This window comes from Onychostoma macrolepis, chromosome 18 (genome assembly GCF_012432095.1).
Source record: "Onychostoma macrolepis isolate SWU-2019 chromosome 18, ASM1243209v1, whole genome shotgun sequence".
NCBI classification, from domain to species: Eukaryota; Metazoa; Chordata; class Actinopteri; order Cypriniformes; family Cyprinidae; genus Onychostoma; species Onychostoma macrolepis.
The window spans coordinates 8,393,600-8,418,772 of record NC_081172.1 but is presented as its reverse complement, the minus strand read 5'-3'; the positions used below and the strand labels follow the sequence as shown (position 1 = coordinate 8,418,772).

The following is a 25,173-nucleotide window of genomic DNA, read 5'->3' as shown; positions in this document are numbered from 1 at the left end:
GACCATGTTTCATTCACTAGAAAGAAGCTGCTTATAAGAGTCATTTGCTCAATTATCAAACTTCTAGCTGTGCTGTTTTGCAGCGACTTTCACAGATGGCTGAGGAATGCACATTAATTATATTTTAAATAATATCAATTTTCATGCTGAATCCATACACATCTGGTTGAAAGCCCTGCTCACTTTATCTTTCTTGAATTGAGCATACTCGTGGATAGCCCAAGAGTGAGAGAGGGAGGAAGGAAGGACAGAAGCTGCACTAGCAGACTGAAGATTTATCTTCTGTGTGATCTATAGCATCCTGAGCTCTGAGTGTTTATCTGATCAATACCGAGCGCTCGCCCATCATGCATTATAGAGCATTCATAACTCCCCGGCTACCCGCAGAAGCTTACCGGGACACCAGGGTACATTGTTGCCCTGGACCTTTAGCGTTCCCCTTTTAATAAGCCTATCTGATCCGTGATGTTTGGAACCTAATACTGTCTCTAATTGGAGCGGATGGAGGGGGTGGGAAATGCCATCAGCAGCCTAAATGAGCTTTAATTACAGCTGATATACAGAAATAGCCAATCTGTCAATCTGCACACTTGCCTCTGTCAGGTGGAAGAAGCGGGAGATGGGGGCAAAAAGATGGGATGTAAATAGTGATCCATTAATTATATCTGCCCACAAGAATACCGCTGAGAGTCGAAAACAGAAGAAGGGATGAACCCAGTCTTACAATGCTATTAAAATTGTTCCAATGCAGACTGCATGTTTCAGACTGTGGAGCGCTGCTGCCCTCTGTAGGTCACAATTAACATCGTTGGCATTGGCACTCGTTTGGAACATGTATTGTAGACGATCACTGGAATGGAGAAAAATAATTAATTAATATATAAATTTAAACAAAAAAATACTTTAATAGAAACATTATAAAACTGTATATTTTTATTATTCACTGTTTACTTCAAACATAAAGTGTTTAATAAATAAATGTAAAAAATCCCACAGTGGAAAATCTGAAAATGTCAAGGAATTAACAAAATGTCATGGAAACATTTATAGTGACTGTACGTTTTGCTGCTGAACTGAAAATATATATTTTAAAAAATTTAAATATTGAAATTTAAATGATTTTTAAATCATTTTAAATATTCACATTGTAAGAAAACAATCTAATTGAATTAAAAATGGTATATATAAAATTTCTTCGTAACATGGTACAATGAGCCATATTTTTAGACTTTCCTTATAAGTGTGAATATAAATGTCACCACATTCCTTGAGTGTCCATAAATAAGTAAGTGAGTAAGTAAGTTTATGCACATGCATCATTTTATTGAGTGGGTGATCGACTCGATAACTCACAGCGTTATTCACATATACACACTCAGTGCTTCATATAGGAAATATAGCAGTAGGCAATCACTGGTCACTGGAAATTTGACTATAAATTGATTTTTTTCTTTTAAAAAGGAAGCTGAAATCACACTGAAGCAGGCATATATCATTAATAAACTCATGGAAGATCTGCCTTGAAAGGTTTATACGTTATCTCCAAAAATCCATATCTCTTTGGAGAAAATGAAAGGGATTTTTAATTCCAGACGCTTACTCTTGCGCACTATTGGAAACAGCAAGAACATGACTGATCTGGAAAATCAACACATGAAGGAGGACCAGATAAAAGCACAATCAATCAATCTATCTCTCCTTCTATCCGACTTCCTTTATCATTTCTTATTCTGCACTGATTGGCCCATTACTTTCAGAACACACATATACACACAACCCACATAAATCCATCCAAAGCACGTTACATGTTATTTTCACAGCATGCCAAGCACATATGCGGAATTTAAATTTTACACGGGATCATACATCTTTGTGACACTTGTATTTCCCCAGCTACAATATGAGAACTGTTTTGATGAGTGTAAAATAATGTCATCGCGTTCCTTGAGTGTGCATAAATGAATAACTAAGTGAATAACTAAGTTTATGCACATATTCGATCAAAATGTGGACCGGTGAAAGAACAGAGAGAGTTATGAAAAGCACATGTTTTGCATGCTCTTATGTGACGTTAAACCCCCAAGGTGCTTTTTAAAAGTGTTGCAATATTTTTCCCTCAGTTTCATGTGCATTTGCTTGGCCCAGAGCAGGGAGCTAATGAAGCTTGTCATCTGGAAACATTAAAAATCATCCAACCTGAACGCAGATGTAACATGAACTGTATGCATGTATATTAACCAGCTAGCACCATAGTGTAAATTAAAATAAGTTCAGCTCTATGATGTAAATCCACAAAAAACACACTGTGTGGGATAAATCAGAGTTCAGCTAAATAAAACTGAAAAAAGGACGTCTGTGGGATGGAACATGATAGAAACAGCATGTCATTTTCATTGCTATTAATGCACTGGATTGCCAATGAATTGCACTGCACAGGGTCTGCATTGTCACTGGCACTTCTATCATAATATCATGTCGGCATGAATGCATGGTTAAAAAGGAGGGGTTGAGGTTGCTTTTTCATAGATTTGAATTTGGGAAATATTTTGTGAGAAAGGAAACATTTCTCATGAAGCACGCCTGACAAGGTATAATAATGCGTGGTGGCATGTCGCTGCTCTACATTCCATTTTTCTCCTGGGAAAGGTGCAGGTATCAGTAAGAAGGGAAAATAGAGATCGTTCTCACAGTCATGACAAATGCTTTCACCCCTGGAGACTCCTTCTCTGGAGACGACGCTGACTTCAGTGCACTTAAGAAGGGAAAATGGGAAAGGAGTGGAAACCACTAGGTACAGTTAACTTACAGGTCACTGATGATAGCTAGTAAATGAAAGTGAACCCAAACTCGATGTAGTCCTTGCAAATCCCACATTTGAATAAACTATTTCTGGCTGTCTATTAAGAGGCAAAATACAGAGATCAACCACTGACAGCAAAACATGGCAGTCTTCAAATGTTTGCTTCCCTGGTGTACATGGGGGTTATTGCTCAGACGTTTCTTTTATAGCTCATTTGACTTGATGGTGTTCTCAGTCATGTTTACCATATCAACTTTGTCACAGATGTCTCTTAAAATTCCTAAAAGAAACAAATGAGACGAATGACTGTTTCCTGCACCACTTTTTCAGAAGCTCAATGTTCCCAAGATGCTAAATCTTAAATGTGCCAAGACCAAAGAAATTATATTTTACCTGAGTTGAATGTGAGTTATGCTGTAAAAAGACCATGTATGATGAAATAACTGCAAGAAATGTCTTTTAATTGAGTTCTCCTTGCGGTGCTGTATGCAAAAATAACATAAAAGGCATCAAGTGCAGCGACATTCATGAACAAATATGAGCCGGTTCTTTTTTAGTGAATCAGAAACATTGCGACAACTGTAGTCCGATTCATATGGCGCCACTTACATGGTGACTTTTGTGTTTTCTCACAAAATGTGTTCCCCGAGAAACAAACAAATGACTCACATAGGCTACTGAATTGTTCAAAAAGGCGAGTTTGGTTTGAATCTGTAATCGGTGATTGAATCAAAATCTGACTCGCTTGCTGATCTGCAAGTTAACAGGAATATTCCTATATAGCCTATTACTACTTGATAAACTAATGATTTATATATTATATATAGTGGAGGTCCAAATTATTAGAACCATATTAGAATTATTTTACCAGCTAAAAAATGGTTTTAAGTCTTTTTCTGTAGTGTGTCAGTAGGAAATATCCGTTTACATTTCCAAACATTAATTTTGCCATTTATTGTAATAATCCAGTGAGATTTTTGTTTACAGGAGTCTGACAACAGCCAGACTAAATCCAGAAGAACTGTGGCAACATCTCCAAGATGCTTCAAGAAACCTACCTGCAAAGCTACCTGAAAAACTATGCGCAAGTGCACCTACAGGTGCATCTCAACAAATTAGAATATGGTGACATGCCAATCAGCTAATCAACTCAAAACACCTGCAAAGGTTTCCTGAGCCTTCAAAATGGTCTCTCAGTTTGGTTCACTAGGCTACACAATCACAGGGAAGACTGCTGATCTGACAGTTGTCCAGAAGACAATCATTGACACCCTTCACAAGGAGGGTAAGCCACAAACATTCATTGCCAAAGAAGCTGGCTGTTCACAGAGTGCTGTATCCAAGCATGTTAACAGAAAGTTGAGTGGAAGGAAAAACTGTGGAAGAAAAAGATGCACAACCATCCGAGAGAACCGCAGCCTTATGAGGATCGTCACGCAAAATCAATTCAAGAATTTGGGTGAACTTCACAAGGAATGGACTGAGGCTGGGGTCAAGGCATCAAGAGGCACCACACACAGTGGCTACAGTTGTCGTATTCCTCTTGTTAAGCCACTCCTGAACCACAGACAACGCCAGAGGCGTCTTACCTGGGCTAAGGAGAAGAACTGGACTGTTGCTCAGTGGTCCAAAGTCCTCTTTTCAGATGAGAGCAAGTTTTGTATTTCATTTGGAAACCAAGGTCCTAGACTCTGGAGGAAGGGTGGAGAAGCTCATAGCCCAAGTTGCTTGAAGTCCAGTGTTAAGTTTCCACAGTCTGTGATGATTTGGGGTGCAATGTCATCTGCTGGTGTTGGTCTATTGTGTTTTTTGAAAACCAAAGTCACTGCACCCGTTTACCAAGAACTTTTGGAGCACTTCATGCTTCCTTCTGCTGACCAGCTTTTTAAAGATGCTGATTTCATTTTCCAGCAGGATTTGGCACCTGCCCACACTGCCAAAAGCACCAAAAGTGGGTTAAATGACCATGGTGCTGGTGTGCTTGACTGACCAGCAAATTCACCTGACCTGAACCCCATAGAGAATCTATGGGGTATTGTCAAGAGGAAAATGAGAAACAAGAGACCAAAACATGCAGATGAGCTGAAGGCCACTGTCAAAGAAACCTGGGCTTCCATACCACCTCAGCAGTGCCACAAACTGATCACCTTCATGTCACGCTGAATTCAGGCAGTAATTAAAGCAAAAGGAGCCCTACCAAGTATTTAGTACATATACAGTAAACGAACATACTTTCCAGAAGGCCAACAATTCACTAAAAATGTTACTTTTATTGGTCTTATGAAGTATTCTAATTTGTTGAGATAGTGAATTAGTGTTTTTTTTTTTTAAATGTGAGCCAAAATCATCACAATTAAAAGAACCAAAGACTTAAACTACTTCAGTCTGTGTGCATTGAATTTATTTAATACGCGAGTTTCACAATTTGAATGAATTACTGAAATAAATGAACTTTTCCATGACATTCTAATTTATTGAGATGCACCTGTATAAGGCAAAAGCTGCCTTATAAACGTAAAGGATGGTCACGCCAAATGTTGATTTAATTTAGTTAATAGAAGTTAATTGATAAAGAAAATATATTTATGACATTATTTTTGACAGCATCCTCATTTTACAGCATTTTTACACAAGTGCCTAAAACTTTTAACAGTACTGTAGCTTTGCAGGTAGGTTTCTTGAAGCATCTTGGAGACGTTGCCACAGTTCTTGTGGATTTAGTCTGTCTCAGTTTGTTCTGTTTCTTCATGTCATTCCAGACAGACTGGATGATGATCAGATCAGATCTCTGTGTGGAGCACTGGCTGTCATCAGACTCCTTCTGCAAACAAAAATTTCACAGAATTATTACAATTAATGAATGTTTGGAAACGTAAACTGATATTTCCTACTGACACACTACAGCAAAAGATATAAATAACTCTCTTGAAACTATTTTTTCGCTGGTGAAAATACAATTTTGGCCACCACTGTATATATTGTTAATTTCATTATAATCAGTATAACATAGGCTGGTTTCAAAATAGCTCAGTTGTTTACAGTTCATCCCTGCTGGTGTGGGGCAGAGTGTTTGCCTAAAATTCTTTTAAGTTTCTGTTCTACATACATAAAAGAGCAATCCAGCCACCCACTGTCTCCTGACCACCCAATCACAAAACACATCCCTCTTTTGTCAGGCAATTTCCTTCGGGATGTTGAAAACTTCCCCGCCTGATTAAAGAACAAAAGGAAATGGTGAATTATTTTTAGATGTGGAATGGGTTCCCACAAAGATGAGTTTAATCAATTGTAATTAATTCTCCTGGTTATGAGCAGTGGAGCCTGACGAGTCAAAGAAGGGGTTGAGGATATTGAACTCCATTGAAAACCCATTAATGCCTAATAAGAGAGGGGAAGTGGAAAAACTACGGTGAGATATGAAAGGCGACTAATGTGAGAATCTAAATTTGCTGTTCCTCTTAGACAGATCTGGAACTTGAAGGCTCACCTTTGCTCATGCTTTCATCAAGAATGATTGTTACAGATGAGAAAGAAAGGTTGATAGACTAATGCTTACAGTGGCTCTGTCTTCAGGTTGCTCCCATTCTGTCAGTCTGTCCTCTGCTTAGAAAACTCTGGACAGCACAGGCTCGGCTAATTATCAAACATTTATTCTGTCTTTCAGACTGAACAAAGAGGAATTGGTCCTCACGGCACACACACACACCACCTTCAAAGACATCCTAACCTTGCCTTCACTTTGCTTTCCATAAATTTGTTTCATTTCAAAACGGGAGGGATGCAGATAGACAATAGCACTTGAGAAATAATTAGGCACTCTCAAAGATGCTAATCAGATTCCATGTGAAGTGACTCTAATAACTCTGGGCTTACAGCAGCATTTCACAAACAGCCCTATATGAAGGAATGACTGCTAAGGACAGACGTAACGTGCTGCATATCAACTTGAGAGCAATGGCCTTGTGTTGAACTTATTGAGAAACAAGCAAATGATGCTGTTTCATCAAAAAGTTGTTCTTGACTCCTACACAACACTCCCTGAGCTAATAATGTCACTCTGAAAATATGTTGACTTCAGTGGAATTCAGTTCCCTCCCATAAAAGTGGATACATATTTATTAACATCTTGACATTATTACAGATCATAAACGGTTATTTTTATGAATAAAACAAGGGTTGTAACATCAGTGACATTTTCTCATAAAACTATTTTCATAAAACATTTTCTAAGATGACGTCTATAGCATTGACTAAAATGAATGCATACACCATTGAACACTAAAAATTAGCTAGATAGTCAATTATGAATTGTTTAAATTTGATTGCAAACTCAGTGGCTGCATCCAAAATCGCATACTTCCCTACTAGCCTATATAGTAAGCAAAATTGGTATGTTACAAAATAAGTATGTCCGAATTCACAGTACTCATGAAAGAGTAGGGGAAAAGTACCCAGGTGACGTACTTCTTCCGGCCAGTTTCTGAAGTGTGCATATATCCCATGAGGCCATGGGAAAGGATTTGTGAATAGCAGTGAAGCGATGCTGACACTGGTAGGCCATGTGATAATGACAACATGGCAAATGTAGTGCGTCCAAATTTCATTCATACTACACATATTCATACTATATACAGGTACTTTTTTTAGCGGTTGTGAAGTAATTACTTATTCAAAATAAATACTAATTTTTGGATGCAGCCACCATGTGTACAGCTTCTTCTTCCTCTGAACTTTGATTTTTGGACCTTTTCCAATTTTGGGGGCTGTTAATATTGTCCTGAATGTGACCTGCAACCACCAGTTATTTAAAATCATTTATATTATCAACTAATGTTAATGTTTTTTAACCATTGACTAAAATTACTGCATAATACCATTAAATAATTTTAAATATTTTAAATAGTCTATTATTAATAATATTTAAATCTGATAGCAATCTCTCCATGTGTGCAGCTTCTTCTTCCTCTGAACTTTGACCTTTAGACCTTTTCCACAGCATATTCTCCTGAATGTGACCTGAAACCACCAATGTTATTTTAAAATTATTTATTCTTTTTTTTTTTTTTTTTTTCGCCTTGTTAGACCATGCTCTATATTTAACTTGGGGGAAAACAAAACAAAATAAAAAATAAAATAAAATATTTATTTAATGTGGAGTTTCTTGTACTATAAATCTTTGACCTGGAAAGACCAGAATTAAGAGGCCAAGTAAAGGAAGAGATTCTACACAGAACTGGTTTTGAGAGCCACCGGCATGCAGGGATTGAAAGTACACTGTGTGCCCATTGACGTGGGCTGTGGAGACTTCACACCCTTCACACAGCTTGCTGACTGTAGAACATGAAAAGGCAAGAAGAAATTGTTGCTTTACACCCTTTTATGGCCTTTTAAGACTTTTATTCATATGACTTTTGAAAGAAACAAGAAAGTTGAGAGAAATAGTGAGAATAAGACATGACTCAGTCTGGGTTCCTGTGAGCCTTCAGCACTTACACATTCATAAGCACTCGCACTGCTACACATCTTTCCTCTGGTTTCAAAACTCTGCAAGTTCCTGTCTTTGAGATATCAAGATACCCAGTACATTAAAGAGTGAATATAAAAGAGAATGATATTGATGAATTTATCGTTAAAGCTTGAAAGAGACAGAATAATCAGGGACAGACAAGATACTTGTGAGAGGATCTCTAAATATAGAAATGGGCATCAAAGACATGCTTTGAAAGATGGATAACCAGACATACAAGCTTTTTAAAGACGGATAAAATGCTGCAAATTATTTATTTTTTATTTATGGACTGAGGTTTGTTAAACACTTCTGAAATAATCTGAATGAATCTGAAATGTATGTTCTGTGAGCGCCATCTAATGGTGGGAGGCTCTTTAATTTACGTGCCAAAGGACATGCCAAGTCACAGAAGGTCTGGGCCAATTTAATACACTATAAAAGGTTTTATACTTGGTAAAGGGTATATCCTACAGACTCTAATTAAAAGTCTCCTCTTTATATTCCGTTGAAATACGCATGAATCACCAGAATTAAAGGGAATAGCTCTGCCCTCTTTATGATAATTGGCACAGCTGATCAGTGCCACAAACGGGTGTTAAATCCCCATATAGCTCTCTCTTAATGAAAGATTAATTCAATCCTTTTCCTTGTCTCACTCATTCACATCTTTGAGGTCACCAGTCCTCATAAATCAACACCTCTCCTCAGTTTTTTCTTCGGCCCGTCAATGCGTCAGCTTAATCCTCTTTCTTTTCGTGCATAAAGGACAGATTTGTCCACTGTGACAAACCTCTCCCATAATGTCCTGACAGGAAACTGTGACTGATGACACCTTTAATGACTAAGCAACAGAGGGATTTACTGTCCTATAAATGTTTCATTAAAATGCATTACACCTGTGCAAGAGTGGCTGTTTCAAAGAAATGAAAACTGAAATTAATCAACATCTGACATTTACCTAAAGGGAAATCCCATGAGTATACATATAAATCTGCAGTACTTTTTATCCTCATGTTAATGCTAAGGATATTTTTTAATTCTTCAACATAGAAATACTCTTTACTGCTTGTGAAATAATAGCTTATGAAACGCACTATTAACATCATATATTAACATTTTCTCTGCTACATTCATGAGACACTATTCTATTCTGCACTCTGTGAAACCGTTTTGAATTATGAAAAGTGCTATATTAATGGGTTACTTGATGGAATGGAGTAAACAAATAGAATACAACAGAATATGTGACCCTGGACCACAAAACCAGTCTTAAGTCGCTGGGGTATATTTGTAGCAATAGCCAAAAATACATTGTATGGGTCAAAATTATCAATTTTTCTTTTATGCCAAAAATCATTAGGATATTAAGTAAAGATCATGTTCCATGAAGATATTTTGTAAATTTCTTACCGTAAATATATCAAAACTTAATTTTTGATTAGTAATATGCATTGCTAAGAACTTCATTTGGACAACTTTAAAGGCGATTTTCTCAATATTTTGATTTTTTTGCACCCTCAGATTCCAGATTTTCAAGTTGTATCTCGGCCAAATAGCTTATTTATTCAGCTTTCAGATGATGTATAAATCTCAATTTCGAAAAATATACAGGTGCTGGTCATATAATTAGAATATCATCAAAAAGTTGATTTATTTCACTAATTCCATTAAAAAAGTGAAACTTGTATATTACATTCATTCATTACACACAGACTGATATATTTCAAATGTTTATTTCTTTTAATTTTGATGATTAGAGCTTACAGCTCATGAAAGTCAAAAATCAGTATCTCAAAATATTAGAATATTTACATTTGAGTTTGAATAAATGACCATCCCTACAGTATAAATTCTGGGTATCTCTTGTTCTTTGAAACCACAATAATGGGGAAGACTGCTGACTTGGCAATGATCCAGAAGACGAACATTGACGCCCTCCACAAAGAGGGTAAGTCACAGAAGGTCATTACTGAAAGGTGTGGCTGTTTACAGAGTGCTGTATCAAAGCATATTAAATGCAAAGTTGACTGGAAGGAAGAATTTGGGTAGGAAAAGGTGCACAAGCAACAGGGATGACCGCAAGCTTGAGAATACAGTCAAGCAAAGCAGATTCAAACACTTGGGAGAGCTTCACAAGGAGTGGACTGAAGCTGGAGTCAGTGCATCAAGAGTCCCCACGCTCAGACGTCTTCAGGAAAAGGGCTACCAAGCCACTTCTGAACCAGAGACAACGTCAGAAGCATCTTACCTGGGCTGTGGAGAAAAAGAACTGGACTGTTGCTCAGTGGTCCAAAGTCCTCTTTTCAGATGAAAGTAAATTTTACATTTCATTTGGAAATCAAGGTCCCAGAGTCTGAAGGAAGAGTGGAGGCACAGAATCCATGTTGCTTGAAGTCCAGTGTGAAGTTTCCACAGTCAGTGATGATTTGGGCTGCCATGTCATCTGCTGGTGTTGGTCCACTGTGTTTTCTGAAGTCCACAGTCAACGCAGCCATCTACCAGGAAATTTTAGAGCACTTCATGCTTCCTTCTGTTGACAAGCTTTATGGAGATGCTGATTTCATTTTCCAGCAGGACTTGGCACCTGCCCACACTGCCAAAGGTACCAAAAGCTGGTTCAATGACCATAGTGTTACTGTGCTTGATTGGCCAGCAAACTCGCCTGACCTGAACCCCATAGAGAATCTGTGGGGTATTGTCAAGAGGAAGATGAGAGACACCAGACCCAACAATGCAGATGAGCTGAAGGCCACTATCAGAGCAACCTGGGCTCTCATAACACCTGAGCAGTGCCACAGACTGATCGACTCCATGCCACGCCGCATTGCTGCAGTAATTCAGGCAAAAGGAGCCCCAACTAAGTATTGAGTGCTGTACATGCTCATACTTTTCATTTTCATACTTTTCAGTTGGCCAAGATTTCTAAAAATCCTTTCTTTGTATTGGTCTTAAGTAATATTCTAATATTTTGAGATACTGATTTTTGACTTTCATGAGCTGTAAGCTCTAATCATCAAAATTAAAAGAAATAAACATTTGAAATATGTCTGTGTGTAATGAATGAATATAATATACAAGTTTCACTTTTTGAATGGAATAAATCAACTTTTTGATGATATTCTAATTATATGACCAGCACCTGTATATATATTATAATTAAAAAAAATCGGAGTTGTAAATAAAACAAAGATTATTTGAGTTTGCTTGTAAGAAAATATTTCAGTCTTTCTAGGCCTACTTCAACATTTCACATTTAATTCAACATGTTACTTGCCGTTTCTTTGTACTTGTGACCTTCACTAGCAATTTCTAAGCAAAAATGGTTAAATAAAAAAAAGTAAATCCTACACCAATTGTGTGTGTGTGTGTGTGTGTGTGTGTGTGTGTGTGTGTACTTGTTTATGCTACAAGGATAGTAAAACCTGAAATTTTTGAGATTGTGGGGACCGGCCTGCAGTCCCCACAAACGTGTATGTGTGTTTCGTTATTATAAGGATACTTGTTTGCACAAGACGTTCATTATATCATGAAATATAAAGAAAATATCTGAAGTTAATTAAACACAAATTTCTATATGTGGCATTTCAGATATGGATTGTAAATATATGTTGTTTGTATGATAACATGTTTATCACACTAAAAAAATTAAATATTATTACACACACACACACACTTTAAAAACAACATTTAAAAAAATATTTAATAATCCAGTGAATTATTATACAATATTTTATTAATAATATTGTTCCCATATGTTCTATGAATATTTCTAAATACGCCTGCTTGTTCTTTTTTTTCTGGTTGAGGGGGACTTTTATTATGAAGAATAAAACGCTCTGCCTGGTGACGTAACGCAGCGTCACTAACTTGCCAAATTGTTTTTCTGCATTGTGCGTTGCTCTGACACAGACAACTGATTATGAGCAGCTGAAGTTACAGCGAGCGTCAAGAACAAGTTTATTTCAAGTACACTGGAGTGGGTTTGAATGATTTAAAGCTGTGATTCTGTTTATATAAGCCAAGCATGAACCATGTTGTTGTTGTTGTTGTTGTGTTCACAGATCACCTGTCTGTCTGTTCTAACAGCATGTCAGACCCTAAAACAGCTGGAGCTGATGCTGGATCAGTGGTGTCAGACCCTCAACACTCCCAAAAGCTTCTAAGGGTCCTTCAGTCTTTAAGACAAGATGATTGTTTTCAAGATGCAGTGCTGGTTTTGGATGGTGAAGAGATTCCTGTTCAGAAAAACATCCTGGCTGCTGCTAGTCCATACATCAGGTATGAGAATAAGTTTCGATCTAGGATACATTTCTGCATGAAATGAGATCAGATCAGTAGAGCTGGTATGTGTGCTCAGACTTGTAGCAGACCCTTGAGCAATGTGTCATAAGGGTGTGCCAAACAGCCCCACCTTGCCTGTTGCTTGGGTTAATTAAAGTAATAGTTCACCCAAAAAAAAAAAAAGTGATATTTGCACACTCTCATGTGAACTACTGTAACAGCTCATGAGACTTCTGCGGGACCCAAAAGGGGAAATATTAATGAATGCCTTAGTATTTTCTATGCATTGACAATGACTTGTTACTGAAAACCTCTAAAAGGAAATAACCATGAAGTATGATGAAAATGGTTCAAAGGATGCTCTGATATTCAATTAATAAACTAAAACTAAAACCACTAAAAAAAAAAAAAGTCTGCTTAAAATAAAATAAACACTAACTGAAATAAAATCAAATATAACAAAAAGTAGTGCTGTCAAACGATTAATCCCGATTTATCGCATCCAAAATAAAAGTTTTTGTTTACATAATATATATGTGTGTATACTGTGCATATTTATTACATATGCATGCATGTATGTTATTAAGAAAAATATGTTATGTTTATATATTAAATATATACATGTAAATATTTTCAAAGTATATATTGTGAGTGTGTATTTATATATACATAATAAATATACACAGTACACACACATATTATGTAAACAAAAACTTTTGTTTTGAATGCGATTAATTGTAACAAATAGTAAAACATATTTTATTTTGTAGTTTGTAGGGCAACATTTCTTATTTTCATTTAGTTTTAAGTACTAAAATAACTAAAACTATTTCGACATTTAAAAAATAAATGATAAAACACAAAATTACTAAACCTTTAACCAAATTTAAAATGAAAACAGAAAATATACAAATAAAATCTATTTAAAAATATTAACAAAAAATTTAGTAGTATATCAATGATACTAAAATAACATGACAATAAAAAATAACATTCTAATCATAAACGTTTAGATTCATGGACTATTCATTCGAAGCAAATATTTTAAAAGAAACAGTTGATGCAATTTAAATACTTTTCCAAATCACTAAATTGCTTTTCAAATTGAATTCACTGATTCTCACTCAAGTTCACTGGTAAATTCAGTAATTCCACAGTTCTCACATTTCTTTCATGCTTAATATTCAAGTTTTCACAATAAGCAACAGCAAACAGAAAACACTGATATTTTGGAGCCATTGTTATCTGGTGAGGCATTTCTTCACACATCATAATCCAAGTCTACTTGATTGAATCACTGCAATGAAAGAGTATATCAGCTGGAAACATTGTATCAAGGCCCTTTTGCCCTTATTGGCTCAACTCAACTCAGAGCCCCCACATCTTTTGGTCAGCTGAGGATTCTGTCACAAAAGTAACATTTTTTAATGTAAAAAAAGAGAAAGAAATGGTATGCAATACTCTAATGTGCAAAACCCTGACTGCCAAACAGATCCTTGCACATCTCTAATCAGCTCTAAAACTGAAAATCCCAAATTTGTAGGACCTTTGTTGTGGATTTTGTATAACAATTCTCCTAGTTATTAGCTCAGTGAATGCAAATTCATGTTACTTCATGTTTCCAGGACCAAATTAAATTACAACCCACCAAAGGAGGATGGATCTGTATACAAAATTGAGTTGCAAGGGATTTCTGTCACGACCATGAGGCAGATACTGGACTACATTTTCAGTGGGGAGGTAATTATATTACTAACAAAATGCTACATAAATGTTTCCCTCAGTTATGGAAAACCTTGACTTTTAAAATGATGGTTTTCAGGCCCAGAAAAGTAATAAAGAGATACAAATATTTTTAAATAAATTTAAAAATAAAACATTTAACTGTAGATTTCTTTTTGTGAGTGCCATCTTTAAATGATTTTCAGTAATCATTATCCATTACAATTAATTCCTCTTTAATAAAATTAAAACTCTTTGGCGCTCTGATTTCTAGATTACCCTGAGTGAAGACACCATCCAGGATGTGGTCCAGGCTGCTGATCTTCTGCTCCTCACTGATCTCAAATCTCTGTGCTGTCAGTTCCTGGAGAGCTGCATCACTGCAGAGAACTGCATTGGTATTTGGGTCTTCTCTTTGCATTACTGCCTGTACCATGTCTACCATGTGGCCACTGAGTACCTGCAGACACATTTTCGAGATGTGGCCAATACAGAGGAGTTCCTGGAGCAGCCGCCCGATCGCCTGTGTGAACTGCTGTCCATGGAGAAGCTCAACGTGGGGAATGAAAAGCACATTCTGGAGGCCGTGGTTCGCTGGATCGGCCATGACACTGAAGCTCGGCGAGTGAGTGGAACAAGTGTTTTGAAGGGTTCCATATTCACAGGCTTAGGAAAACTTTGTTTATTTGTTAATCATAATTATTTAATCTAGGGTTACTATTGTTAATCAAAACAAACTTTTTAGTTGCTTGAAATAAAATAAACTTTGACTGAAAGTAAAATAAAATGAAAAAAGAAAACATAAACTTAATTTCTCATTTTTGTTCTCAAGTTCTAAAATAACTAAAACAAATAAACATAAAAATTACTAAAAATAATGTTTAATTTAAAAAAGTGATAAATGAATGTTAAAACATAAAACATAAAAATGAAATTTAATTCAAAATATTAGCAAAGCATTATAATAGTTTATATATTCAATTTAAATAAATACTACTGTTCAAACGTTTGGGGTCAGTAAGATTTTAAAATGTTATAAAAAGTCTTTTATGCTCTTATGCCTACCAAAGTTGCATTTAATTTATCAAAAAGATAAAGATATATTTCTTCTTTACTGTCACTTTTGATCCTTTACTACCAGTCAAAAGTTTTTGAACAGTAAGATTTTAAAGACGTCTCTTCTGCTCACCAAGCTTGCATTTATTTGATCCAAAGTACAGCAAAAACAGTAAAATCTTGAAATATTTTACTGTTTAAAATAACTGTTCTAAATAAATTCCTGTGATTTCAAAGCTGTATTTTTAGCATAATTATCATTATGATCTATAGTCACATGATCCTTCAGAAATAATTCTAATTATCTGATTTGCTGCTCAAAAAACTATTATTATTATGTTGAAAACAGCTGAGTAGTTTTTTTTTTCATGTTTCTTTGATGAATAGAAAGTTCAGAAGAACAGCATTTATCTGAAATAGAATTATTTTGTAACATGAATGTCTTTATCATCACTTTTGATCAATTAAAAGCATCCTTGCAAAATAAAAGTATTAATTTCTGTAATTTCTTTCCACAAAAAAAGAAATTATACTGACTCTGAGCTTTTAAATGGTATAGTGCATACAATTATTCAACCGTTTTAAATATCGATAAACAGCAAATCAGCATATTAGAATGATTTGTGAAGGATCATGTGACACTGAAGACTGGAGTAATGATGCTGAAAATGTAGCTTTGATCACTGGAAGAAATTACATTTTAAAATATATTCAAATCGAAAGCGTATTAATAAATATTTTAAATAGTAAAATTATTTCACAATATTGCTGCTTTTGCTGTATTTTGGATCAAATTAATGCAGGCTTGGTGAGCATAAGAGACTTCTTTAAAAAACTTTAAACATCTTACTGTTCAAAAACGTTTGACTGGTAGTGTAGCATCCTTGCTGAATAAAACTAATTTATTTCAAACCAAAACTTACTTACTCCAAACTTTGGAACAGTTTGTTATTTATTTATTAATATTTGTTTGAGCTGATATTCACATCAGTTCTTTTTAAATGGTATACCTTTCTTCCAGGTCCATATGAAAGAGGTGATGTCTGCCGTGTGGGTTCAAGGTCTGGACCAGAGCTATCTCCAGGAGCAGATACTCGGAGAGTCCCTGATGAGGGAGGTGATACGGAATTGTTGTATGGAGTCTCTGGGAGGAGCAGCGCAGCAGGGAGAGGCGCTGCTCGCTGCGTTTAAACCCCGTGGCTACTCTGAGTGTATCGTCACCGTAGGGGGTGAGGAGAGGACGTGAGTATAAACATGCATAACATAAAGCTAACCAGATAATGCAAGATTAGACTTTACTGTGTTTTTTTTTTTTATGTTGCCCTGAATTCCTGCATGTTTCCAATGCAGCTCTCGGAGGCCCACGGCAGCAGCGCGATGCATGTGTCCGCTTTATGACCGAAACAGGCAGCTCTGGATAGAACTGAAACCAATGAATGAGAGGCGTGTTGGCCACGGGGTTGTGTCAGCAGGTTTGTATTGTCTCAGTATTGTTTTGATGCTGATGTTTAAACAAAGGATACAGCTCACATTACTCTGTTTTTCGTTTAGATCTGTCTTATCATTGTTTTAACTGTAAGGCACATGATTATGCATCATTTGCACAATTATAAACAATTCCAATGATCTCCACTACTGTTCAAAGTAGGGGTCAGTTTGGGGTCAGTTAGAATTATTTATTTATTTATTTAATTTTTTTAAAGAGATAAATACTTTCATTCAGTGGGAATTTATTCAATTAATCAAAAGTGAGAGTAAAGTATTTTATAATGTTTATTTTTCAAATAAATGCTGTTCTTTTTAATTGAATTTTCTTTTCATCAAAAAAATGTATCATTGTTTCCACAAAAAAAAAATATTAAGCACACAACTGCTTTAACATTAATAATAAGAAACATTTTTAGAGTAACAAATCAGTATATTAGAATGATTTCTGAAGGATCACGTGACACTAAAGAGTCGAGTTATGTCTGATTCAATTCAATTTTGCACCGCAAAATTACAAATTACAATGTAAAATATACTTAAATAGAAAACAGGTATTTTCAAATAAATGCCATTTTGGTGATCATAAGAGACTTCTTTCAAAAACACAAAAAAATCTGGCCCTTAATCCTAATTTTCAGCCGGTTTTTTTTTCTTCCATATTCTGCTAACCAGGTCTCGTTGCTTCCGGTTCACGCGTTTTGCAAATGCCCTGTTAAATATGAAGCTGTTTTACTCAAGATGCCTTCAAAGTAGACACTAAAGATAATCATAACCAATGTCCATCACATATGTGGATTAATATATAAAGGTTTTTTATTTGTACTATTTTCAATAACATTTTTATATATAAAAGTCTAAAAAAACGTCAACAATAAAAACAGCTAGCTAATTTAACTGATTAAGTCCATTGATTAAGTCCATTGATATCGCCATTTTTTTAATACTGCTATTAATACGTTCTCTGACAAGCGGAAGCGATGAGACCTGTTTTCCGGGTTTGATCAGGTGACGTTCGACATATACCCAATTGAAAGAAAATCCATCGCTTAAAATTGTTCTGCTTCAATCTGCTATTTGTTTAGCATGCGGTCTGGAAAAGATGTAGAACTACATCCTGTCTTAAGTTTAGTGCATCCACAGCAATATAAACCCATCAGATGCTCTCCTGAGCATTTCCAAAAATCCATTGAATCTGTTAATGGATTTAAATAGATTAAACTACATATGACTGTTTTAAATGAATTACAGAGTCTGACTTGTTGTGCGTAGTTCATCCAGAGGATTATTGGGCTTCTGTGTGTTCTATTATTGTTTAATAATGATTGAACTGTTAATCTGTCTGTCCAATCAGAGGGGTTCCTGTTTGCAATAGGAGGAATGAATGAGAATAAAACTGTTTTGAACAGTGGAGAAAAATTTGACCCAGAGACCAACACCTGGACCCAAATCCCAACGATGATGCAGGTATTCCTCTTTCCTCATAGTACATAACTACATATTGTCATTATCGAGTTATTGGTGGGCTGTCTGAATTAATGTGATTTGAAACAAAATGTATATGCAAAATCAGAATGAAGACAGTGGTACAAGACTGCATATAACATTTCTGAAGCTTTGGGAATTACGTAAGTGATCAAAAAAGATATAAAATTATCTATTGTAGTCATCTAATAGCTAATGTTAATCATAGTTATATATTAGTGATATTTAGACATAAAATGTGGTATAAAGGAGCTTGTTTATTGATTTTAATTGGTTGAAAGTGGTAGACAGTGCATTCTCATCTTTATAGTGCAGATCTTACATTAGCCACCAGGTGTCAGCATTGTGATATTGTATTTTCTTGCATCTGTCCAGGCCAGACAGCACTTCGCCATTGCAGAGTTGGATGGTATGATCTATGTCTTGGGTGGAGAGAACGAAGACACTGAGGTCCTCCTCACGATGGAAGTGTTTGACCCCCATTGCAATGTTTGGAGAACACAACCAAAAATGACCACAGTGCGCAAAGTGAGGTTTAGCTCTTTTTTTGTACAAATCCGCACACTTTGACTGCAATACTCTCATGCTTCTCACACTTTGTGTCTCTGTTTTTCAGTTCGGTTGCTGTGCCACAATGAAAAAGAGACTGTATGTGATGGGCGGAGGATCGTATGGGAAGATTTACGATTCTGTGGAGAGCTATGACCCCAAAACCCAGCAGTGGACAACAGTCTGCCCTCTTAAGGAAAGGAGGTAAAATGTTTAAAAGGACGTTTATTCATTTAGCAGAATTCTATTCAAAGCAATTTACAAACACTCATCTAATAGCTTGTTCTGTTCACAGTCAATGAGTTAAGTAAATAGTTCACCCAAAAATGAAGATTTGCTGAAAACTTACTCGCTCTCAGACCATCCAACATGAAGATTTTGTTTCCTCATCGGAACAGATTTGGAAAAATTTAGCATTACATCATTTGCTCACCAATGGAACCTCGGCAGTGAATGGGTGCCGTCAGAATGAGAGTCCAAACAGCTGATAAAAATATCACAATAATCCACAAGTAATGTAGGTAATTCACAAGCTGCATGTTTGTAATAAATAAGTCCATCATTGAGAGTCCTCTAGCCATAATATTGCTTTCTCCATCTTAATCAGGACAGAAATATGCACACATTAATAACTGTTTAAAGATAAAACACCTTAATTATGGATTTGTTTCTTAAACATGCAGCTTTTCACTTCACAAGATGTTGACTGATGGACTGATTAATTGTGGATTATGGATTACTTGTGGATTATTGTGATGTCTTTATCAACTGTTGGGACTCTCATTCTGACGGCACCCATTCACTGCAGAGGATCCATTGGTGAGCAAGTGATGTAATGCTAAATTTCTCCAAATCTGTTCAGATGAAGAAACAAACTCGTCTACATCTTAGATGGCCTGAGGGTGAGTAAATTTTCAGCAAATGTTTATTTTTGGGTGAACAATTCCTTTAAATACACTTTAAGCAAACTGTTTGCAGTGGAGGGGCACAGGCCAACATTTTGTGTAAGGGTCTGAATTTTTATATAACATAATAAATGTGTCAATGTGCCTTTGCAATTTGTTTCATAACATTTTACCTTTAAAAGATGGTGATGTAATTTTATTACATTTAGGTAACCAGGTTTTCACTGAATAGGTGTGAAAGAGGCTACATTATTATTTGATAATGGGAAACAGCAAAAACGTCATTCAGCATAACTTGGCCCCATGCATTCAAACCTCACATTCTGGCCACTCAAAGCGGCATGCTCTTTGAAGATGTGAATTAAGAGAATGTTTTTTTCACATCCTGCCTATGACGCAGAGAAATGTCAAAAGTTAAACAGATTACATTTATAAGGCAAAGGCAGCACATCTTCATAAGGTCTAACGGCTATGAGAACTGAGACACACCCTATGATCTGTGATGTCTTACAGATGTGTCTTTAGAGCAATAGTAGTCAAGGGACCTATCAGTCTAACCCATGTAACTGGAAACAATTGATCACCATCTGGAGGAACATAAATAGTCATTTTTCTTGGTGTTCTTGTCTTGTTTGGAGTATAATTTTGTCCATAGCTCTGTTACACAATCTAATGAGCAGCATCTTAAACACCATGAAACCTCATAAGTAACTGATTTGGGACACACTGCATCGGTACTAACTACTGACGCAACACCAATAGCACTTTGCACAGAAGACTGGACTCCTCGCAATTGGTTTCAAAACCTTAGTCAAGGTAGCACCATCATTTTTGACGAGAATGAAAATGAGGCTGTGAGGGACAGAAGTACAGTGCATGATAGAAAACATTGCAATAATATATCACAGTATTATTGTTTTTACAGTATTTGTAATGTAAATGTAATTTTTATGTAATTTACTGTACATTTTATAATGACTTTTTCATAAAGTGTTCACAGAGTTGGAAAAAAACAGCAGTATAGTAGGTATCTTTTATGTATGTTTGCTAGGTATTAGTTACGTTTCAAAATGATTAATTGAAGAGTACTAGAGACTAGTTTGTGTGTGTCTGAAGCCTAAATTAGCAAGTACTCTGTATTATCAGCAATTTTCTAAATGACAGTTGTGATTTGTGCACTATTCCTTGACGAGAACGCGGCTGCAAAATTTCACACTTGTTTTTGTCAGGTTTGGCGCGGTGGCATGTGGCATTGGACAAGAGCTCTACGTATTTGGTGGTGTGAGGAACAGAGACGCTGACAATCCAGAATCTAGTCAGATGACCATCTGCAAGTCTGAGTTCTTCCATGATGAACTAAAAAGGTGAGCTCTTCAAAGCAACACTCGTACAATACTAGAGTAATACTATAATGATTAAATAAAGAGTACTAGAGACATGCATGTCTTTCTTTTCTCTCAGGTGGGTGCATTTGGATGATCAGAACCTCTGCATACAGGCCACATCGTCTTTTGTTTATGGAGCTGTTCCCATTGGTGCCAGTATATATGTGGTTGGAGAACTTGACACTGGTAAGCTGATAAGGTCTTATAATCACACTTTATCCTCTGTCTAGGAACGTCATTTTATATGTATATCTTCAAATTCCGTCCTTGAGAAGGTCAAACATTTCTGTGCTATGATAACTTATACATCCGAGCTACAACCACTGCATATTTTAACTTTTTTTTACATTTTGAGGACTTTGAAAAATTACAAGCTGCTAACGAATTATGAATAGTTAATATCAAGCTACCATTTTGATTAAGTAGTTAAGTATATTACTACATTAAATTCATTAAGAAGGTATATATTGAAATATATTTGTTATAATATAAGGTATAATGTAATATAAGATAAGATATTTTGAAGGCTTATTATAGTCAACTAAAACAATGTAAAAAAATTTAACAAAAAAAAAATAATGTTAACTGAAATTAAATAAAATAAAGTGAAATATTAAGAAAACTATTTTATTTCACATAGTTTAAGGAAACCTTCTCATTTTCATCTAGTTTAACTTGATGTACAAAAATAGCTAAAACAGAAACAAAAATTAACATAAATTATGTAGATATATTTCTAAAAGAATTAATAAGAATGCACCACAAAAATTCTAAAACTAAATAAAATTCAATTGAAAATGGAAACATTTAAAATAAAAACCTCTGAGATACTAAAAAACACTTTTTTGAAATTATGAATTATGTATTAGAACAATCAGACCATTATTTAACTCTCTAAATTGATGATAATCTCAATTAGGGTGTTTAAATACAGCACTTTTATGCTTATACAACAAATTACTGTATATAATACACTTTAAAATTTAAACCATTTTATAAATGAATCAAAAACAATTATAAACAGTAATATTTAAGTATTACAATAATATAACCATATATTATTACAAAAATGCCACTAAAAAGGTTTGATTTCTGGGAATGCTACAGAATAGTGAGTTTAATTAAAATTCTTTTTTTTTTTTTTTTTTGTGACCAGTTTATTGATACAAACTGTTTCAATTGAACAGATTTGCTCAAATAAACCAGATGGTCATTTTGGAATAATGTAAACATAATACAACATGACAAAAAAATGTGTCTTCTTCAAGCTGTTTGTGTAGAGCAGAGCATAAAATACTCCCTGCATAATATATATTTCTTTGTTTCATCTGCAGGCACCAATTTTGACTATGTGCGGGAGTTTCGCAGAAGCACGGGCACCTGGCACCCCACCAGACCCCTCATGCCCTCTGATCTGAGTAAGACGAGCTGTGCCCCCCTACGCATCGCTAACTGTAAGCTGTTCCGCCTGCAGCTCCAGCAGGGACAGTTCCGGATCCGGGTTCAATCCACATAAACAACCCGCATCCTCACCGCTGGCTTTATGTCACTCCTCCGTTGTCTGTTGGTTTAGAGGAGGATGCAGAGGATTGTGGGATTATATTGGCAACAGCAGAGGTTTGGTTATAATGTGGGAAAGCTTGAATGAATTGTCCTGTTTTTTTATGTTTGATGCCTTTCTTAGAGGATGAATTGTACATCTTTTTTTTTTTTTGGTTCTTTTTTTATCAGTCACAGGAAATGCTGTTACATTAGATGGGACCTGCTCACTATTTTCATGCTTTATATGAATGGATTTTACCTAGATGTTGTTGCAGCAGCTTATTTGACGCTAACACTTTTGAACACGGTGAAGGAGGCCAAAATTGCCTATTTTATACAATAGTTAAGTCTTAAATGTGGGTTCAGTAAGTAAGGGAACAAATCAAATCAAGAATTAATCAGGGCTAGTGGTATGCTCATATCAAGCACAATTATGTTGCTAATGCAAGTGTCTAGCTACTGTACAATCAAAGGTGAAATGACATGTTAGATTATTGAAATGATTTAAAATGTCATCTCATTGCCGATAATTGAGCTTGAATTTTAAGTTTGCTGTTATTTGTATATATTTATAATTTTAAATATTACACGTGTGTATGTGTATATATATATATATATATATATATACAGTCATGGCCAAAAATATCAGCACCCTTGGTAAATATGATCAAAGAAGGCTGTGAAAATTAATCTGCATTGTTAATCCTTTTGATCTTTTATTTAAAAACTTCACAAAAATCTAACCTTTCATTGGATCATAAGAATTTAAAATGGGGGGAAATATCATTATGAAATAAATGTTTTTCTTAAATACACGTTGGACACAATTATTGGCACCCCTAGAAATTCTTATGAGTAAAATATCTCTGAAGTATATTCCCATTCATCTTATAATGGGCCATGTTTGGATCTTCCAACTGTACAATAATCCAAACACAAACCTCAAAAACAACACAAAAATGGGTCACTGAGCACAAAACCAAGCTTCTGCTGGCCATTCCAGTCCTCTGACCTGAACCCTGTAGAAAATGAGTGAACTGAAGAGAAGAAGCACCAACATGGAGCTGGGAATCTAAAGGGTCTGGAGTGATTCTGGATGAAGGAATCATCTCTGATCTCTTGTCAGGTGTTCTCTAACCTCATCAGGCATTATAGGAGAAAATTTAGAGCTGTTAAACTGGCAAATGGAGGTTTCAAAAAGTATTGAATAAAAGGGTGCCGTTGTGGCCAACGTGTATTAGAGAAAAACATTTATTTCATAATGATATTTCCCCCCGTTTTAAATTCTTATTGTCCAATGAAAGGTGAGATTTTTGTGAATTTTTAAAATAAAAGATCAAAAGGATTAACAATGCAGATTAATTTTCACAGCCTTCTTTGATCACATTTACCAAGGGTGCTGATATTTTTGGCCATGACTTTATGTATATATATATATATATATATATATATATATATATATATATATATATATATATATATATATATACACACACAATAAAATATTTTTATTGTATATCATATATATATATATATATATATATATATATATATATATATATATATATATATATATATATATATATATATATATATATATATATAATACCTGTACTATATAACAAAATATATCATTCAAAATTATAAATATATATATAATTATTATTTTAAGTGCATAAGTTGACTGGATGCCGCCTTGTTTAAAGGCCTTCTTATTAATGGTGTCCAGGAGAAATTTTTTATTTTTAGTCTTGTTAAACTTTGCCAATAAGTACATTCTGCCTTACGAAATGCGAATTACATACTAATGTTAAAAGTCCCATCTGTGTTTCATTTATGGGGAAAAAAATTCCTGGTAAAAGCCCAGCTGTGGGACTGTTTGTATTGAATTTGGATAACTGTGGACCTGCTCTTGTTCTGAAAAAGAACCTTATAGAATTAAGCAGTTTTACTATTAAATTTTTTTAATTCACATTTAATTAGTCTCAACAGTTAACTTTGGTAGCCTTAGTTAATAGTAAAAAAGATGTGTTTTCTGATCAGAGGAACACGAGTTTACATTTTAGTTTAAACTAATACATATGCATTGTATTGTGAAAGTTGAAACCGAAAATGATGGATATTTGCATATTTCATGCGTCTTTCTGTCTGCGTGATGGTCTGCCTGTCTTAACCGATCAAATTTTGCTGTTGGTCTCGTATCCAGGGACTCAAAACACCACAGCATGTCAGAAATAGATGCAAGTTGCTGGTCTCACCCTTATGTGGCGAGATGTATTTTGTGAATGACCTCTGAACTGGCTTTCCTGTCAGTGTGGACGGTTTTGGCATCTGGTGACCCCATTTGTTCTGTGCATGATTCAGCTGCTGCTGTCTGTTCTAATTGAAGGGACGAACATTGCATATTCACCACCATGGAAATGCAACCCAATAGCAGGAATAAATACCACACTT

General features: G+C 35.3%; 1 protein-coding gene across 5 annotated transcripts; it reads left to right on the top strand.

The window, feature by feature from the left end:
- Window positions 1-12,156: 12,156 nt before the first annotated feature.
- On the top strand, window positions 12,157-23,994 carry gan (gigaxonin). Of its 5 annotated transcripts, none has more exons than XM_058752430.1 (12): window positions 12,157-12,275; window positions 12,371-12,587; window positions 14,216-14,330; window positions 14,587-14,937; window positions 16,390-16,610; window positions 16,719-16,840; window positions 18,208-18,320; window positions 18,714-18,866; window positions 18,955-19,091; window positions 21,022-21,156; window positions 21,254-21,363; window positions 22,512-23,994. In XM_058752430.1, exons 2-12 carry the CDS (start codon window positions 12,397-12,399, stop codon window positions 22,691-22,693), a joined length of 1,830 nt encoding a protein of 609 aa, XP_058608413.1. In that variant the 5' UTR covers window positions 12,157-12,275; window positions 12,371-12,396; the 3' UTR covers window positions 22,694-23,994. The 5 variants fall into 5 exon arrangements, with proteins under 5 accessions (XP_058608413.1, XP_058608411.1, XP_058608410.1 ...); XM_058752428.1 differs by having other exon boundaries at window positions 12,166-12,285; window positions 12,396-12,587; XM_058752431.1 differs by having other exon boundaries at window positions 12,208-12,275; window positions 12,396-12,587.
- Window positions 23,995-25,173: the final 1,179 nt, after the last annotated feature.

Excerpts from the sequence above, each read along its gene's own strand:
- gan (XM_058752427.1), top strand. The coding sequence starts at position 12,334 with ATGAACCATGTTGTTGTTGTTGTTGTTGTGTTCACAGATCACCTGTCT. Across the intron at positions 16,611-16,718 it reads GTAGGGGGTGAGGAGAGGAC|CTCTCGGAGGCCCACGGCAG; the intron begins GTGAGTATAAAC and ends TTTCCAATGCAG. Across the intron at positions 18,321-18,713 it reads AAATCCCAACGATGATGCAG|GCCAGACAGCACTTCGCCAT; the intron begins GTATTCCTCTTT and ends GCATCTGTCCAG.